Here is a 20,690-nt window from a genome sequence, read left to right on the forward strand (position 1 = left end):
CGCCGAGCCAAAGACCACGCCTATGTGCCTACTCATTTGTGCGTCTATCGCTGTCTCTCTCTCGATCTCTCAAACGAAGACCACGCCACCTAGACGTCTCCCTATTGCATTCAATACTCTGCCCGCCAAAACGCGAAAAAGACTAATGGATGCATTGTATGTGACAAGTCGCATCCAATAGTCTAATATCCCGCCAAAGCGAATACGGCGAAATAGCTAGAGATGCGATAATGGAAGTGATTTTTGTCGCATCTAAAAAGTCGCATCCGGGGTCAAGAGATGCGGAATATTGGATACGACAAAATCGCATCTAAAATGTTGCATCCATTGGATGCGACTTTTGGAATTTTGGATGCGACAAAAGTCGCATCCAAAAGTACGTTTTATCAATGCAAGCTTCAATAACGGTATTTGAGATTGGGTTCAATAGTTTTAGGTTATTTAAAATTTCAAATCGTGATACATAGTGATCAGATCCAGTTTTGTTTTCTATTACAGTTTTGATTAAATTTGTTAAAAGTTATATATTTTAATTGTATATTGGATAATATTCAATAAAGCATTATAGTGACCATTTCTTAACAATCGTCATTGCCAATTCCAATGCATGGAGCAAGTACAATAATATAAGAAAGACATTTTATTCAAATTATTAAACAGCTTCACAAATATGGCCCAGCTTGAATACAACTTAAATGGTACACATTAAACAACAATGACGATGCGACACTTGCAATACAAAAAATTAAAAACATAAGAAAAGCGACATTTTAAACCCTTAGAGAGAGAGCGAGCGCTTATTGTAGATATTTATAAAATGCATAGACAAGACATGAGTATAATACCGAGAACTCATTCTTTCTTATCAAGGAGTTAAATACCGATATCTTTTAAAATTTCATTAAACTGTTCCACAAAGTCGCGTGGGTCCTCCATATCACCGGGATGATTTTCGTATTCCAAGGTCCAGTGAACCACACTTCCCTGACCGTCGGATTTGGCGGTCACTTGAAGAGTGATCGCGATGTTCTTGTAGTGTTCAGTGAGGTATCCGCCAATCACTTTGAAAGTGATGGAGTTTTTCTCGAGGTCGATAGCTTCGATTATGTCCGTTGTACTTCTAGCTTTCCCATCTGGGAATAAGTACGTACAGTCAGAAATAGTTAATCAAGGGTGTAATAGGCGAAAGCTAGCATATGTTGAAAATGAATCAAAGGTTTGTTTGGCTTATATAATTACTAACCTTTAAGGTAGTTCCAAACGACGTGGGATCCGACAGTCCCCCACTCCCCTTTTAATAACTCAACGCTGCGAACTTTGTCAGTGGCGTTGGGAATAAGGTAGGGTTTGCTGGCGATGAATTGGAGGAATGTCTCCGGCGTTGCTTTGATTTCAACATCATATTCAATCTTCCCACACAGATCCGACGACATTTCCCTATTTCGATATAATTATATGGCAAGCTTGAGAAAGGGACTAAACAATTGTGAGGAATACTAGTCTGGACCTGACCCTTTTATAGCTGGAGAGGACTTATTTTATTTTATTTTTAAATATTATCAATGAGGTTGAAAATATAGTATTTTCAGAGCAAGCTACTCTAGAAACACGTTGTTAAGAAGATAAAATAAAGGGCGTTGTAGCGATCTAACCAAATTAAAAAAAAAAAAAAGATAATTAACCAACTAAAACGTTTGAAATTCCTATATAGCTAACGTTTCGTAAATCTTAGATAAATAGTCATAAAGATAACGTGACATTCATGGTTTGTCATTTCATTAAAATAAAAGGGTGATATATTTAAGTCAATTTACACGTATAAATACATGGACATGACTATTTGCCTAAGATTTACGAAACGTTGGCTATATAGCAACGTAAAACTGTTAATATAACTATATACCTAATAAACCCAATTAAAATTAGCTTAAAAATATTATTGCAATATAGTCATAGTTTGATTAATTTATGAAAATTAGTCATAGCATGTTAGTTTTACCTACATACCTTTAATTGTCTATTTTATTTTAAGAAATTAGATAATAAAAAACCATAATAATATTAAGGATAAATTACAAGAATTCCCCCTAAACTCGTACTCGATTAACAAAGTGCACATTCAATTACAATTTTCCACAAAGATTATTCTGAACTCTTGTTCTGTTAACGTTGTCCCTTCTGTTAATTTTTTTTCAGTTACCATCGAATTTTTTAGCATATGACTCTCACGTGATTAATATTTAGAAGGCAAACTAGTAATCTTATCAAAATGAATATATAAACAATTTTTTATAAAAAAATAAAATAAATAAAAAACTAAAAGAAAATATAATTTTATATAAACCAGTAATCTTATCTTCTTTGCCTCTCATCGATATGAAGAAAAAAAGACCATAGCTACGTAATTAAAAATGATAACAAGAAAGATAATTCTTTCTCCAACGATAGAAATCAATAAAAATCCATGGAAGATGAGTATGGGGTCTAATCAACATTAATTACACCCAACCACCAAAATATAACAGTGCGACATGTCGCACCCGATACCACTTAAAATGAGTGAAATTTTTGATTTTCTGGAAGGGTATCCAGCGACATGTCACACTGTTGCTCATATTGGTGCGACAAGTCACACCTAACTGAGCATTACGTGCGACATGTCACACCGGATAGTAAAAAAAATTCAATTTAGGACAGTGAAATTAAGAGGAGGGGTTTTAAGCCCCCTTAAAATATTTAAAACTTTTATGTGCGACATGTCACACCAGATAGTATTATGTGCGACATGTCGCACCCGATACCGCTTAAAATGAGCGAAATTTTTGGTTTTCTGGAAAGGCATCCGGTACGACATATCGCACCCAATGCCCATTTAAGTGCGACATTTCGGTGTGACTTGTCGCACCGGATACCTTTCCACACCAGAAAATGAAATTTGTAGTAGTGAGACAATGTCGCGGATTCTGATGGACTTGATGAGAGATTCGACAAACTTGTGATTCAAAGCCATACAACTTTGAGGGGTTTATTTAAATAATTTTTTTTTTTTTTTTGCTGAACTTTGGTGGATTTATTGAATCATCGTTTGGGAGAAGACCCAATCTAGATCGTTTGGAGAAATTAATTTTTCCTTGATTTCCTCCGAGCGATCGAGCTTGGCCTTGAATCTGGAAACCAATCCCTTGAGGTCGCACCAAGTCCGGTGAAAGCTCTTGGAGTCTCCGGCAAGGCTGAAGAAAGAAGAATAATTATTTTTGTAGAGAGAGTGGTGGGGGATCAGTAGAGCAGAAGGAAAAAAGTAATTGTTTCTTAATTGTTTTTTTTTTTTTTTCCAGATTCATTATTTATAAATAAAAATGAAACAAACAATTTGGGCGCTCCTCTTGGATCACCAATGAGATGTAGCCGCATAGGTTTCTCCGGCCACGGTGACCCCTACGACGCGGGGATCGGCACTTCCGGAGATGTTTGCTTAAGAGATTCCCGACCATTTGCAGGCATGGCATCTTTTTCCCTCCCAATCGAGGTCCACAACGGCGGAAGCGGGTCCACGGCAGACTTCATGAGTTCCCCAACCATTTGCAAGATATTTAAGAAGAAGAAGAAGAAGAAGAAGAAGAAGAAGAAGAAGAAGAAGAAGAAGAAGAAGAAGAAGAAGAAGAAGAAGAAGAAGAAGAAGAAGAAGAAGAAGAAGAAGTATATATTTTTTTTCTTTTTAATTTTTTATTTGTTTTAAATATGTTCCATTTGATAAGATTACTAGTTCGCCCTCGAACGAGTAATCATGTGAGATCACGTGCTAAAAAATTGGATGGTAACTAAAAAAAATTAATAGAAGGGGCAACGCGTTAACTGAAGAAGAGTTCAGAGTAATTTCTTTGTTGAAAATCGTAGTTAAGGGTGCACTTTGATAATTGAGTACGAGTTCATGGGGGATACTTATAATTTATCCTAATTTTAATACCACAAATTAAGTAACTTCTTTCTCAGTACATGCAGTTAATTGTACTCAAATTAAAAAAAATCGTGGCTCTTCATTAATAAAAAAAAAAAAAAAACGAGAAGAGAAACAAAGTTAGTTGAAGAGGATGAAGACGTGAAGACGACTATTAACATATATTAACAATTGTTAACATATATTAACAACTATTAAAATTGTAACTGATATCTATTAAAAAGGAAACAAACTCAATAAATATCAATTAATTATTTTTAATCACACGTAAACGTTAATTTCAGAAAACAGAAAAAATTAAAGTGTATTATATGAACTAAAAACATGAATGAAGTAGAAGAAGAAAGTTTCAGAATGAAATTTTCAGAAATTTTCACTTATTTTCAGAAAATATCCAGGCATTACCAGTTATTTCCAAAAACATGTAGAGTTTTTCAGTTCACTAGAGGAATACGGAAGGGCTGGAAGCTTTCGGTCATGTGATGATGACACTGAGCGGAAAAGATGACGATGATGACGATCATGTGATGTTCTACCGTAGCCTCGAAAACACAGATAATTGTAAGAGGAGGATGGAATCAACATTTGAGAGTGCAGTGCACACACGTATTCAGTAGTTAGAGGAATACGGAAGGGCTGGAAGCTTTCGGTCACGCTGCGCTTGGAAGATACGAAGAGAGTTGCCCCCCTTGGATCCAAAATCTGGTAGAATTACACGACAGTAGACAAGAATTTTCTGTTGTCAATGGTGCCCAAAAGAAGAGTAGTAGTCTTTACTTATGTACATTTGATGTAACAAAGTCTCACGAAGACTCTTGCTTGTAACTGCTGAATCATTAATAAAAGCTGAAACGTTCATTCATTCTTCCTTGTCTGTATGAAGCTTTATGATAATCTATAGTCTTTAGTCCTTAAACAAACCTAACAACATATGAAGAGACAAATATAGATTTACATGAACAAACTCTTCATGGTTTGCTTAAAACTGCATATTCACAATCTAAGTGTCAAAGAACTATTGATCTCAGTACGATTGTTAGGAGAATCTATGATGTCTGGTTATGGGGCATAGAGAGTTGGAGACTCTATAGTTCTTCTAGGTATCTTCTGAAGGTACTAAATTGACTAGTGCACTTTTAGAGATAGAATAAGAACAAACCATTTAACCTCTTTTGTCTCGAAGTCACTACGTATGAATTACATCATACTTACCTCAATCCTGAAATGAGACATGTCATTTCATAGCTTACGTATTCTCATTTGAGAAAGTCAGATTTCGGATTCACTATGTGATTCTGAACAGGACTTATGGAGAAGTACTAAGTTATGAAGATGTCGTGAGTCACTTTGTGAAGATCTCATAGATATGGAATTCATGTACAAGATTGCTGAAATGCAATGTATATCACCTCATGCTTTGTTCCTTGGAATGTGAATAAATGAACTGGCCAGTGTCCAAATTGTCACGCCTCTTTTGGATGAATCAATGTGACTTGTTAGCTCGTGGAGAGACGAGCTGCATGGGGAGACGAGCGATTCAACCTCCACAAGCTTCTCAACGATCAAGCTTCATAAAGGTTAGTAAACGTTTAATTAATCGCTTTTAGATAGTTTTACTAATAACACGTGCTTGCTCTCTGTCTAGGTTAGTAAAATCATTTTACTTGTTTAAAAGAAAATTTTTATTTTCCGCCGCTTGCTCGAAGCGTTAAATCTTTTCTTAACCCTAGATCAATTCCAACATTTTCAGCAAGCACAATGGATATATTCTTGAAGTCCTCATCGCCACGAGTCCATAGAATTTGGAATCACTCAATTTCGAGTTCATATGAGGAAGATATGAATTTTTGAAGTTTGGAGTAAAAATAATGAAAAATAAGAGAGAGAGAGAGAGAGAGAGAGAGAGAGAGAGAGAGATCCTAAAAATTAGGAATTTAAATTGGACCTCTTTATTTGTAAAAATCTAATTCACTAATTAAATAAGGATAATAACGGTATAAAAATATGTCGCAACGGAAAATAATTCAATGATGATAGAGTTTCTGTCGTGGAATCAATGATATTTTGTCGCGACCAAAACTTTTCTCGTTGCGACGCCATATGATTAATTATACGACGTGGTCGATAGTTTCGATTATCTTCGTTGTTCTTCTAGGTTTCCCATTTGGGTATAAGTATAATAAAAAAGAGTTAATCAAGGGTGTAATAAGCAAATAACTGTGTTAGATGAATAAAAAATATGATAGAAGTGGGTTGGTTGGGCTTGCTTGCAAGGATGAAGTTAGTAATCTAAACTAGACGGTTAATATGTGAGAAAAAAAAAATTAGATACTGATTTGTAAATTTTTAGCATAAAAATATACAAAAAAAGAAAAAATTAGCAAGAATGGAAAAAAAAAAAGTAGCTGAACTTTGTCAATGGTGTTGGGAATATGGGAGGTTTGTGGGTGCACAAGTGGTGGAATATGTCGCCGCCGTTGCTTTGATTTCAACATAGTGTTCAAACTACTCACACAATCTGACGACATTTCTTTTTTTCAATATAATTATATATTAGGTCACCACTACAAAACAAGGATTCTACATTAACGCTTAAAAACCATTGTGGAATGATTCTACAACGCTTCTCAAGCGTTGTAGAATCCTGCGTTGTAGAAGCTTCTACAACGCTTAAATATCCGTTGTAGAATCCAAGGGGCTTCTACAACGCTTCAACATCCGTTGTAGAATCCAAGAGGTTTCTACAACGCTTAAATATCCGTTGTAGAATCCAACTTTCTACAACGGATATATAAGCGTTGTGGAACCTCCTACAACGGTATACATCCATTGTGAAATTTCTAAATAATTAAAAAATCCCCGCCGCGGTACATATAATTTTCGCCGCGGCGAGATTTTTATACAACGGATATTATATCCGTTGTATAATCAACTCGCCGCGGCGAATATTACACGTCGCCGCGGCGGGAATTTCACCGCGACGACGTCAAATCTTAGCCGCGGCGACATGATTCTACAATTGATAATTATGCGTTGTAGGAAGGTGGTGAATTTTTTTAAAAAAACTCGCCGCGGAGAAGAAAAAATCTCGCCGCGGCGAGACTAAGATATCTAATTTGCCTGCTCTCGGTATCTTTTCTCGCCGCGGCGAATAATATTTCTCGCTGCGGCGAGAAGTATAGTTCGCCGCGGCGAGAGTATTATTTTTTTCAATCCAAAATCTGTTTTTACACGATATACCAGCACCTGAAAATAATCTTCAATACCAAAAATAATATCATCATCTTCAAAACATTCAAAATCCATAATTCAATAAAAAAAACTAGCTAATCATCATAGTTACTAAATATTTGTACATAACTTACCCATTCTTCCTTAACTCTCTCTAAATCCTCCTTCGTATAGGATTTCTTATTTTCTAATTTTCCTACACCTCCTGCGACTATATCACGCATATAAGAAATCACAAAATACCCGCATTCCGTGTTTCCCGTTTGTCTCGGAGCGTCCCAAGCCTTGATGTACGTTGATTGCCCGTTACTATGGGCGTTTTGATGCTCGAGCTTGAAATCAACAAGAACCCTATATAACACGGAGATTATAAGAGAAAAAAATCTAGAACGATTTATAATAAAAATTATTTAAGAAATCAAAATATTACCTTTTTATCAATCGATTTAAATCGATTGGGATTTTATTTCTCAACGGGTCAAAGAACATAGCGCTATTTCTCCAAAGGTCGAGGACAACGAGCATCCAATGCGCACCTTTGTTATACGGCATCAAAACTAGTTCACCAAATTTGCAATGTCGTACCACGTTTCCAACGTCCTTGACTTGTTTTGACAAATAAGCCTCCTCGTCGTCATTTTCGATGTACGAACTTAAGCTCGGATTTATAAAACAATAATTTCGAGTCTTCTTCGCCTTTTCTAGCCTCGAGCGTAGATAGCTATGACAAACAAATATGTAGTTGATCAAAACACTAAATATTGAATATTGATATTAAAAAACGCATATAAAGAAAACTCTTACTCCATATAAACCGTTATGCTCCCCGCGCCAATTTCCAAGTATTGCAAAAAATCGGAAACGTCTTCAAATGTCACCGGAATCGGGATAGCCGCGAGACTTGGACTAACATTGACCATAATCACATCCTCTTCCGGTATTACTTTGTTGGCATGTTGACCGAGTAATCGATACTTGGGATTAATCACCTTGTACGAAATCTTCTAGCATCATCGATGCTAGCTTCACTCTCAAAACCGATCTTTGAGAGTTGTTTGACAACCGGACCGCGACTCTCTATCCCCGTGTCCATTTCTATGAGTCTCTCTGGCCACGAGACAAACCCGCCTATAGCATCTTCAATGGTTTGAGCTTCTTCGGTGGGAATTGGCAATTTTGCTTTTTTAATCAAAACCCCCAAAACGGCCACGCGTAAATTTCCTTCCTCCAAAGGTGAGAAATGAACTACGCCTCCATTCATGTACGCTCGCCCATTTGCAACATGAATTGTGCCTCCTTTCACAACATCATCAATGAAAAGAAGACACTCGACACTTTCATCCGAACTCGGTGTCACCGGCGTGGTTGGATTCAAAGAGCAATTAGCACGAACACTATTGGGTTTTTCCACAACGACATGATCGATCTTCGGACAATTATCAACGATGTTAGGATCGATCTTCGGATGATCGCCAACATCGTCGTGTTCTAAGAAAATCACGAATATATATCAATATCTTAATACCAAAATATTAAGCTTTATAGATAAAAAAAAATAATGAACATACCTAAAGAGACCGCGTCATTAACGTGTTCTTCAACGTTTGCCATCTCTTCATCATCAACAACCTTGTCCTTGAGATTCTCTTCCACACGCTCGACACTAGGCGACTCGATATTAGCATCTCCGACATTAATGCTACCATTTCCACCGAAGGCTTTCATCACCAAAGATTTCAACTCGCTCATCTCCCGACGCATCCTAATTAATTCTTCGTTCGGCGTTGGAGGAACAAAGTACTTGAAACGCGAAGTGTGTTTGGATTGACCGCAAACTCGCGACGTTCCCAAAGCTTCTTGCAAAATGCTCTTTCCCGATTCCGGCACCCATGTCCCTTGCGTTGCTTGTTGTGATAACGTTTTCTACACAAAAAATTTTTCAAATAAAATTACAAGATTAATTGTTATAACAAATGTAAAGTACTTACGATTTTTTCTGCCATTAGTTTGTCTTTCTCATCCTTGTAGTTATCTACGTCTTTCATTCGCGAGTCAATCCAAAGTTCCTCTTTCCTAGGCCATTCCCCCGTTTCTTCGTGCCAGTAAGAAGTAATTATACAATAATTAATAAACAATGGCAAATTTGGAATAACTAAAAAAAATAAATGAACCTAACCTTTTCTTGATCAAGCTTTCGATATCCATTTTGGCCCGTTCGAGATTTGTACACACTTTTTCCGGTATTTTCTTTCCCATGTTCCGATGTTTGTTTGAACACTTCGGATCGTCTATACTCAACAAATGCTATCCAATCTTCTTCGGTGACACTTGTGTAGAATTTCAAAACACAAGCCGGTCTCTTTAAGGCGATTGGATCGTTGATGATATCTTTGAGTAGATCGTTGTATAGCTCATGACGAAATAACCTTACCGCTTCTCCGACTCTCATAAGGCAGTCGTGCTTTTGTTCAATAGGAATCGTAAATCCTTCTAACATTTCGTTCCAAATCCGTTCTTTAATTTGATTATTCTCTTTAGATCTCCAATCGCGCATCGAAAGTGGAACGTATTCTCTAGCTAGCACGCCAAAGTAACTCGACAACTCATCACCCTCCTTACCAATTGGTTTTCCCTTTTCATCAAATTGTACCGGAATTTTTTTACCTAGAGTTTTGACCTTATTAACCCGACTCATAAGAGTGTTTCTTTTTTTTCCTTTTTCATCGGAATTTAGTGCTAGTTGTCTTCTAGTTTTTCTTTTACCACTATCGCTAGAAATAGTAGTAGTGGACGACATTGAATCTAATAAACAAAATTCAAAACATAATCTCAATTTCTAACTCAAATCCAATCCGATTCCAACTTAAATACAACTTCAAATCAATATCAAACTCAAATAGAACGAATTCAAATCCAATATACTAAAATCCAATACAAATTCTTCCTAACTTCAAATAAATACCAAATTCTAACTAAATAATAACATAAATCAAATTAAATTCAAAACAAGTTGGGAAATAACATACCCGGTGAAGGCGAGGACGTGGCGAGCGAGAGGCGAGGTGGAGGCGGGGCAGGGGCGAGGTGGAGGCGGGGCTGGGCGAGGTGGAGGCGGGTCAGGGGGCGAGGTGGAGACGGGGCTGGGCGAGGTGGAGGCCGGGCTGGGCGAGGTGGAGGCGGGGCTGAGCGATGTGGAGGCGGGGCTGGGCGAGGTGGAGGCGGGGCTGGGCGAGGTGGAGGCCGGGCTGGGCGATGTGGAGGCGGGGCAGGGGCGAGGTGGAGGCTGGGCGGGGTCAAGGCGGAGGCAATGAGTGAGGGTGAGGACCGGAGAGAGAGGGGCGGGGAAAAGAGAGTATGAGGGCCGGAGAGAGAGGGGCGGCGAGAAGAGAGGGTGGTGGCCGGAGAGAGAGCGACGGCGAGAAGAGAGAGGGGCGGAGAGAGAGCGACGGCGAGAAAGAGGAGTATAGAGAGAAGAAGAATAAGAGATGAGTAGAGGGACGGCGAGAAGAGAGAGGGGCCGAGAGAGAGAGAGTGGTGGCGAGAGAGGGGCGGGGCGGCAAGAGAGTGGCAGAGAGAGAGAGGGACGAGAGAGATGAGTAGTGGAGAGAGAGATGAGAAGAAATGAAGTAGAATAAGGAATGAGAATGAGGGAAAATTGAAAAAAAACGCTAAGTATAGAATATGAAATGGGCGGGTAGTTAAAAAAATTTGAAATTTTCAGATTTTAAAACGCTCCTACAACGCTTATTCTAAGCGTTGTAGGAGCTCACCGCGGCGAGCTGCTTCTACAACGCTTATAATAAGCGTTGTAGGAACCTCGCCGCGGCGAAACCAAATTCTCGCTGCAGCGAGAGCTACCCAGAAAATTCTCGCCGCGGCGAAAATGTGCCATCACCACAGCGAGGTAACCCTAGATGTCCTCGCCGCGGCAGTATACAATTTTCTCCGCGGTGACACCTTTCTACAACGCTTAAATAAGCGTTGTAGAATCCTCGCCGCGGCGAAAGAGAATTATCGCCGCAGCGAGGAATACATTCGCCGCAGCGTAAAATGTATGATGCCGCGGCGAGACTATATGTTTGGAACATGGTGCTCTCGGTAAGATTTTCGCCACGGCGACGACGTGTTCCCGCCGCGGCGCAGAACTCTTGCCGCGGCGAGATTTGTACCTCATCGTGGCGTGATTTTGTCGCCGCGGCGAACGCATATTTTTGCCGCGGCGAGGACATTCTACAACGCTTATGGAAGCGTTGTAGAATGTTCTCGCTGCGGCGAAGTAGAAATGTCGCCGCGGCGAGTGACACGAGACTGGTGATATAAATTCTCATTTCTCGTCTTTTTCACTTTGAACTCTCTCATAACCTCACTCGAAAAAATATTTCCAGTACCTTTCCTATTCATTCTAGAGCGTCCTCGTTTACTAGTCTCATCTACACATTCAAATCTTGTAAGTTCTTCTTTAACTTGTTCTAATTGTTGTTCTCTTGATAGTTTACTAATTAGAATGGGCAATTTTTTTTGTATAATTAGGGTTTTTCTATGAAGATGAGAAAGTGGATGTGGGAGAATAGATTGAATGAGATATATCGGAAAGGTGTAGATGAGTTTTGTGATTTTGCTAGAGAGAACATGGTAGATGTGAAATCTATTCGTTGTCCTTGTATTAAATGTGGAAATCATAGACATTTTTCGATTGATGTCGTTCGGACCCATTTGTTTGCATATGGAATAATGACCTTGTATCAAAGATGGTTCTACCATGGTGAGGTTTTTCATTCTACGGCAAATGAGGATGATGTTGAAGAAGATATTGATGATATGTGCGGAATGATGAATGATTTGAAGGACGATTTTGTTGAGCGACCGGAATTGTTTGAGTCCATGATGAATGATGCGGAGATACCATTATATGAAGGGTGTACAAGCTATTCGAAGTTGTCATTTTTAGTTACATTATTTCATTTGAAGGCGTCGGGGGGTTGGACAAACACTAGTTTTACTCTATTGTTGGAAACACTGAAAGAAACATTTCCGAAAGACAATAAAGTACCTTTAAGTATGTATGAAGCAAATAAGACTTTGGGTACATTAGGCATGAAGTACGAGAAATTCCATGCGTGCCCAAATGATTGTGTTTTATATAGACACGAGTATGAAGATCTAGATGAATGTCCGACGTGCAAAGAGTCACGGTGGAAGAAGGGTAAAATTCCATGTAACGGGGTTAAAGGAGTTCCAGGTAAGGTACGTACATTTTCATCACTTGATTAGGAAATACATGTAGCTCATATTCATTATTTATTACTGATTTTCGTTAAATATATTTCAGTCGTTATGGTACATTCCTCCAATGCCGCGCTTTCGTCGAATGTTTAATAGTGTCAAACACGCGAAGAACATGGTTTGGCACTCCGAAAAGCGTATCGATGATGGTATGTTGAGACATCCTGCTGATGCTGCACAGTGGAAATCATTCGATTTAGAGTACAAGGATTTCAGTGTTGATACTCGAAATTTGCGCCTTGGTCTAGCTTCTGATGGAATGAACCCGTTCAGCATGATGAGCAGTAAATACAGTGTTTGGCCGGTTATACTTGTGAACTGCAATCTCCCTCCAAAGCTATGTATGAAGAGAAAGTTCTTGATGTTAACGCTTTTGATTTCAGGACCGAATCAACCAGGAAATGATATTGATGTCTATTTGGCACCGTTGGTCGATGATTAGAAGATGTTATGGGAGAAAGGGATGAAAGTTAAAGACGCTTACCGTGGAGATTCGTTCAACTTAAGGGCAATGTTAATGTGGACTATTAACAATTTTCCGGCCTATGGAAACTTGTCAGGATACTTTGTGAAATGCTCGATTGGTTGTCTGATTTGCATGAAAGACACATCTTCCATCCGTTTGAAGCATGGTAAGAAAATTGTTTTTCTGGGTCATAGAAGATTCTTACCAAGAGATCACTCATATAGAAGATTGAAACAAGCATTTGATGGAAATTCAGAAGAACGACCCCCTCCTAGAATTTTGTCTGGTGAAGATGTCTATGAGATGGTTAAAAACGTCAATGAAGTGCTTGGGAAAAGAAAGCGGAGTGCTAGTACTAAAGAATCGTTCAAAGAGAATCCTTGGAAGAAGAAATCGATTTTCTACGACCTTCCTTATTGGAAGGCACACTACGTCCGGCATTGTCTGGATGTTATGCACATCGAGAAAAATGTTTGCGAATCGCTTATTGGTACACTTCTTGATGATCCAAATAAATCGAAAGACGGAATAAAATCTCGATTGGATCTCAAAGAGATGAATATAAGAAGCATTTTGCATCCTGAGGAGGGGGGTGGGAAAAAAACAAAATTACCACCGGAAAAGTACACTCTAGATCGAAAGGAGAAAAAAAAATTGTGTAACTTCTATTAAAGTCCCCGAAGGTCATTCGTCAAACTATAAGAGGTTCATGTCTTTGAAAGATTTGAGACTTATTGGAATGACGACGCACGACTGTCATGTGCTGCTACAACAAATGTTGCCTCTTGCTTTGCGAGGAATTGTACCAAAAGATGTGAGGTTTGCAATATCAAAGATATGTGTATTCTTTAACTCGATTTGCTCGAAGGCCATCAATCCAACTCGATTGGATTTAATGCAGTCAGAATTGGTGAAAACTCTGTGCTTGCTCGAAAAGATCTTTCCACCTTCGTTTTTCGACATAATGATCTACTTAACCGTCCACTTGGTACGTGAAGTGAAATTAGGAGGGCCCGTGTTTTTACGGTGGATGTATCCAATCGAACGTTATATGAAAGTGTTGAAAATCTACGTGAAGAACTACAATAGGCCGGAAGGAAGCATAGTTGAAAATTACATAGCAGAAGAGTCGGTTGAGTTTTGTTCTGAGTATTTAGCTAAAACAGATGAAATTGGGTTACCCAAGAATACCAATTTTGATTCAAAAGCTCTATCTACAGGTATTTTTTTAACACTTTATTTGTTTATTTAAATTATATATGAACATTATTTTTAAGTATTTGTTTCATTATAGGTACTTATTCGATCGTCAACCGAAAAGAATGGGAGCAAGCAAGTCTCCATGTGCTACACAACGTTTCCGAGGTCACGCCATTTGTGGATATTCATTTGAATGAGTTGAGAGTGAACAATCCAAAGAAGGGTAGAAATGAAAAATGGTTGCAAGAAGAGCACAACCGTTTGTTTCAAAACTGGCTTGGAAAACGCTTATTTAAAGAGGCAGGACATTCATCTACGTTGAGTAAACTATCTGGCGGGCCTTTCTCAAGGTACACTGCTTGGTCTGTTAATGGTTTTACATTTTACACAAGAGAACGAGACAACAAGCATCCCTAACAAAATAGTGGTGTTACATTGTTTGCAGAAGCTTTAAATGTTTCGTCGGCAAAAGATAAGAATCCAAAACATGCTTTTATGAAGTATTACGGATACATTGAAGATATTTGGGAACTTGATTATTGCGGGTTACGAGTCGCATTATTCAAGTGCAAATGGGCAGACAATAATCACGTTAAAGTTGATAATGAAGGAGTTACAATTGTCGACTTTAGACGGATTGGCTACGAGAATGATTCATTTATTTTGGCTTCGCAAGCAAGTCAAGTGTTTTATGTTTCGGATCCAGAAAATCCTGAGTTATCGTTAGTGGTTCATATGAAAGCGAGAAACGGTAACGAAGAAGAAGACGAAGACATGTCTAGCATTCCTCCGTTCACATCAGGATTACCACCAATTGATCAAGAGATGGATGATTTTAATGATGACGATGTTTCACATCTACTTCGTAAGGATATAGATCCTAGTTTTGTTTGATATTGAAAATTTAGATAATCTATTTTCATTTTGGATTTTATGTTATTCTCCTGTGGACAACGTTATTTTTCATTCAAAATTTCTCTATACAATGTCATTTACATTAAAATTATATTTCTCCAACATCGCCGCGGCTGAGTACAACTCTCGCCGCGGCTGGATAATCTCGTCATTTACATTAAACAAGCGTTGTAGAAACCTCGCCGCGGCAACGTATATTCCATGCCGCGGCGAGGTTATTTCACCGCGGTGGGAATATCACCTCGCCGCGGCGAGATATGTTCATAAAAACCTCAGACTCTCGGTATAAAAAAAACAAAATCTCGCCGCGGCAGTATACAAATTCTGCCACGGCGAGGACCTTTCTACAACGCTTAAACAAGCGTTGTAGAAACCTCACCGCGGCAACGTATATTCCATGCCGCGGCGAGGACGTCGCGAGCGAGAGGCGAGGTGGAGCGGGGCGGGGGCGAGGTGGAGGCGGGGCAGGGGCGAGGTGGAGGCGGGGCTGGGCGAGGTGGAGGCGGGGCTGGGCGAGGTGGAGGCGGGGCTGGGGGATGTGGAGGCGGGGTGCGTGGGCGATGTGGAGGCGGGGCTGGGCGAGGTTGAGGCGGGGCTGGGCGATGTAGAGGCGGGGCAAGAGGCGAGGTGGAGCGGGGCGGGGGCGAGGTGGAGGCGGGGCAGGGGCGAGGTGGAGGCGGGGCTGGGCGAGGTGGAGGCGTGGCTGGGCGATGTGGAGGCGGGCAGGGACAAGGTAGAGGCGGGGTTGGGCGAGGTGGAGGCGGGGTTGGGCGATGTGGAGGCGGGGCAGGGGCGAGGTGGAGGCGGGGCTGGGCGAGGTGGAGGCGGGGCAGGGGCGAGGTGGAGGTTACTTCGCCGCGGCGGGAATATCACCTCGCCGCGGCGAGATATCTTCTTAAAAACCCCAGACTCTCGGTATAAAAAAAACAAAATCTCGCCGCGGCAGTATACAAATTCTGCCATGACCATCTATGCTGTTGCGGATTTGCTTTCCTATATCCGACGTATTGCTTACATTGAATCCTCTCTCATGGATAATGTTACGCGGCAAGATTTTATCGTAGCGTTCCTCCGCGACCTTGCTAGTAAAGATACTCGAGTTGTATTCCTCTTCGGGAGACTGTTGACGAGGTCGCTTGCTTTTTCCTTTACTCTGACCTCTGGAAGAGCTCGGAGCCTTGGAGCCCGCCGTGTTTTTAGTTCGACGCATTTTCAAGCTCCTACAAAACATAATCATAAACAATTCTACAATTAACATATAACAAATTCTATATCAATTCCAACAATATATATTTAAACATGACAAATTAAAACAATTCCAACAATCACAAATAATTCATAAACAATTCGACCAATCACAAATTCATGAACAATTCGATCAATCACAAATTAATATACATAACCATTTTAACCACTAACCTATGTAACAATATGTCAAACACAATCCGGACATTTCAATTTAACTCAAATTCTCATTCAAATTCATTCATATCAACAAAACCCTAATTTCACTAAATTCACTCATTCAAATTCCACTAACCTAAATTCACTCATTCAAATTCCACTAACCTAAACCCTAATTTCTTGTTCTAAAAAGAGAAAATCAAACAAAACCCTAAATTTGTGAATTTAAAAAATCAAACTATATGCAATTCGGGTAAACAACAAGAAATCCATATCAACAACACGAAATTAAATCAATAACTACCTTAAAAAACTTTTAAAATCATACCTTACAATGAGGCGGCAAGAGAGAGAGAGAGAGAGGCGCGAGAGGAAGCACGGCGAGGACTCGGCGAGAGAAAAATGGCGGCGAGGACAAGGCGAGAGAGAGTTGGCGGCGAGGACAAGGCGACGGCGAGATTTTGGGGCGGCGAGGACGTGGCGAGGGATTTTGGAAGAAAAAAACTGGAGAGATGCGGCCGAAAATGGTTGTCTTGTGTGTGGGTATTGGAAAAAATGAGAAAAAAAAACTGAAAACGGCCTTTATAGTGAAAACCTAAAAAACCTCGCCGCGGCGAAAATATGTCTTCACCGCGGCGAGATGTTCCTACAACGGATATTATATCCGTTGTAGGAACGTCTCGCCGCGGCGAGATTCCTCACTCTCCGCGGCGAGACAGTTTCTTAAAAAACTGCTTGGCCACGATATCCACCTCGCCCCGGCGGAGAATATTAAATACCAAATTCTAACTAAATAATAACATAAATCAAATTAAATTCAAAACAAGTTGGGAAATAACATACCCGGTGAAGGCGAGGACGTGGCGAGCGAGAGGCGAGGTGGAGGCGGGGCAGGGGCGAGGTGGAGGCGGGGCTGGGCGAGGTGGAGGCGGGGGCAGGGGCGAGGTGGAAGCGGGGCTGGGCGAGGTGGAGGCCGGGCTGGGCGATGTGGAGGCGGGGCTGGGCGAGGTGGAGGCGGGGCAGGGGCGAGATGTTCCTCACTCGCCGCGGCGAGACAGTTTCTTAAAAAACTGCTTGGCCACGGTATCCACCTTGCCGCGGCGGAGAATATTTCTAGCCGCAGCGAGATATATTCGCCGCGGCGAGATATATACCTCGCCGCGGCGACAAGTTTCTACAACGTTTTTGTTTAGTGTTGTAGAAACCACCCGCCGCGGCGAGGTATGAATTTCGCCGCGGCGGATTACATTTTTCTACAATGCTTTCACTGTGCGTTGTAGTAAGTTCTCGCCGCGGCATAAAACACATGACGCCGCGGCGTGGATTCTATAACGGATTTTTAAAGCGTTGTGGGAATTCGGAAACACCAGGTTTCTACAACGCTTAACTATATGCGTTGTAGAATCTCCAAGTTTCTACAACGCTTAACCATATGCGTTGTAGAAACACCAAGTTTCTACAACGCTTATCCATAAGCGTTGTAGAAACACCAAGTTTTTACAACGCTTGTCATAAGCGTTGTAGAATCACTAGTTTCTACAACGCTTGTCATAAGCGTTGTAGAAAGTGGTCCAACATTTGTAGGGGGTCTTTGAACGGCCCATTTTCACCTAATTGAACAAATCATTTCAAACTCAAATTCAACAACATTTTCAAACAATAAATCATGTTCAACACAAAATTAAACTCAATTCAACACTAAATACATATAAAAACACATTATATTCAAATAAATAAAACATAAAACTCATCACAAACACAAATTCAAACTCAAATCCGAACTCAATTTAACTACAATATCAAAATACAACTCATTTTCAATCTAAAATAACATTATACCCAAAATCATAAATTAGAACAAAAAACCCAAAATAAAAAACCCTAATTTCAGCCAAATCTACACCCCCAATATCATAAATTACAACCAAAATCAACCAAAATCATAAATTAGTTTATAAATCACACAAAATATTCATGAAAATTAAGATTTTGATATGAAATTGAGATAAAAACATACCTTGATAAAAGAATTCGGTGGGAGAGAGAGCAAGGGAGGCGACACCGAGAGAAAGAAAGAAGAGACACGGCGAGATTTTGCTTCGGCGAGGAGGGCGGCGAGATTTGGCGGCGGCGAAATGGCGGCGAAGTTTCAAGGTGGGTTTTGGAGGAGAAATTGCACAGAATCGACCGGAATGAAGGTCTGAGGCGAGAGAAAGTGTAAAAAATGAAAAAAGAAATCGAAATGAGGCTTTTATAGTGAAGCCCTAAAATTTTTTACGACAATTCGCCGCAGCGAGTTTAAGCCTTGGTCGCGGCGAAATGTCGTAAAAAATTTCAACAACGGGTTATTGTCCCGTTGTGGAATCAACTCGCCGCGGCGAAGCATTGACTTCGCCGCGGCGAGATCTCTGACTTTATACCTTTCCCACAACGGTACACTATACCGTTGTGGAAGAGTTTGGCCGCGGTGAGTTCTTGCATTGGCCGCGGCGAGATCCAACAACGGGTCACCGTACCGTTGTGGAATGTCCGGGATTTCACAACGGTACTGTGGTACCATTGTGGAATCATAAAGATTCCACAACGGTACTGTGGTACCGTTGTGGAATCCCGGACATTCCACAACGGTACAGTGACCCGTTGTTGAATCACGGACATTCCACAACGGTACAACTGTACCGTTGTGGAAGCATATAGATTCCACAACGGTACTGTGTTCCATATAGATTCCACAACGGTACTGTGTTCCGTTGTGTAATCCAACATTTGTAGTAGTGTTCGTTTTTTTTTTTTTTTTGATAATTCTAACTTTCTGCTTGTTTATATTGTAAAATGAGATTTTGCTAAGCTGGTCTTGACGGTGTACGTGAAGACGTTGGCCTTTGTTGCGTACATATGGCGACCAGTTTTTATTTCGTGATCGGCTATATAGTCGGCAAGGATATCTACATATATAATGGTTATCAGTTCACACCGTCAAAGTCAGAGAGAAATAAAGGAAAGTTAAGTACTCTACACCCGTAAGTCTAAAAAACTAACTGTTTGGAATGGTTAACCAAACAGCCATAATCTAATTTAGATCTGAAATGTTTAAGGAAACTAATAAATTCAACAAACAGATACAGCCTTCTTTTGTTAAAGGTTTATTTATTTAGTTTTAATATTGTATTTGGATATTTTTTTTCTATCCATCCCATTGTTTACAAGTCAATACTTGGACATAGTTGGTTGAATGGATTTCCTTACCACATTAACTATGGTTATCCATCAATATAGATCGTTTATGCACATTAACTATAAGTGGTACTGATTTATTTTACCTGTCTTTCTAATTTATCTACTGTCTTTCGGTAACTATGCATTAGTAAAATAAGTTTTGAGGCAATATTTTCTTGTAGTTATAACTTAATTACACCTATGAATAATATTATCTCTCATTTCGCATTTTATAGCCGTTGTAGATGAAGAACGTGGGTTGATCAGACACATGTTCAAGAGGTTATTTGGCAATCGTTCGTCTACATTTCTACTATATATGTGACTTCGGTTTGGTAACCGCCTTGAGTATCAATATTCGGTTGTTATACGTTTATACTCGCCTTGCCTCGTGGCATAGGTGGTCATGTGGTGGGACGTGGCCTTCACCTCAAAAATTAATTATTTGAATATTTTTTTACTCTTACAACTTATCTGATATTCTCAATTTTGTTTGATGGACTTCTGACCATAATAGCCCTATTGTCCTGTTCGTTGATCTTTTTTTTTGTCATCAACTATCTTCTAAGTTGGACTTCATTGATTCTGGGCACCGAACAACTATTCTTTTGCTAATCGGTGTTATATATAATTACTATATAACATTACCCCCAGCGTCTTATTATATTATAAATGTAGCGAGATAAAAGTTTTGGTGGGTACTTAGTGCTTCAGATATGGGCGCCGCTCATAATATAGATTAATTAACTAAGGCCATCTCCAATGACACGGTATAACTTCATATATAGCGTGAATATTCCTCCAACCACGTTGTATAGTGCACGAAATTTATACCATGTGATATAGTATCCCTTAATATTTGGTGTGAGTACTGTATCACACGGTATACCTTATTTTTTAAAAAAAAAACATTCTTTTGTTGATATAGTTCAATATTTAATACATATACACACACACGCGTACGCGCGCGCCCACACACACGCACGCACGCACACACGCACGCACGCACACACATATATA

At 39.9% G+C, this 20,690-nt stretch overlaps 1 protein-coding gene across 1 annotated transcript; it reads right to left on the reverse strand.

The window, feature by feature from the left end:
* Nucleotides 1-642: 642 nt before the first annotated feature.
* On the reverse strand, nucleotides 643-1,507 carry LOC149393701 (MLP-like protein 31). Its single transcript, XM_089617408.1, has 2 exons — nucleotides 1,244-1,507; nucleotides 643-1,133 (listed from the first exon to the last, which is right to left on the reverse strand). Exons 1-2 carry the CDS (start codon nucleotides 1,431-1,433, stop codon nucleotides 874-876), a joined length of 450 nt encoding a protein of 149 aa, XP_089473534.1. The 5' UTR covers nucleotides 1,434-1,507; the 3' UTR covers nucleotides 643-873.
* Between the last annotated feature and the right edge of the window lie 19,183 nt (nucleotides 1,508-20,690).

The sequence above is a fragment of the Urtica dioica genome, chromosome 6 (assembly GCF_054948205.1).
Source record: "Urtica dioica subsp. dioica isolate 48M chromosome 6, U.dioica_male_clone48M_v1_H2, whole genome shotgun sequence".
Taxonomy (NCBI): domain Eukaryota; kingdom Viridiplantae; phylum Streptophyta; class Magnoliopsida; order Rosales; family Urticaceae; genus Urtica; species Urtica dioica.

Excerpts from the sequence above, each read along its gene's own strand:
- LOC149393701 (XM_089617408.1), bottom strand. The coding sequence starts at position 1,433 with ATGTCGTCGGATCTGTGTGGGAAGATTGAATATGATGTTGAAATCAAA. Across the intron at positions 1,134-1,243 it reads CGTTTGGAACTACCTTAAAG|ATGGGAAAGCTAGAAGTACA; the intron begins GTTAGTAATTAT and ends ACTTATTCCCAG.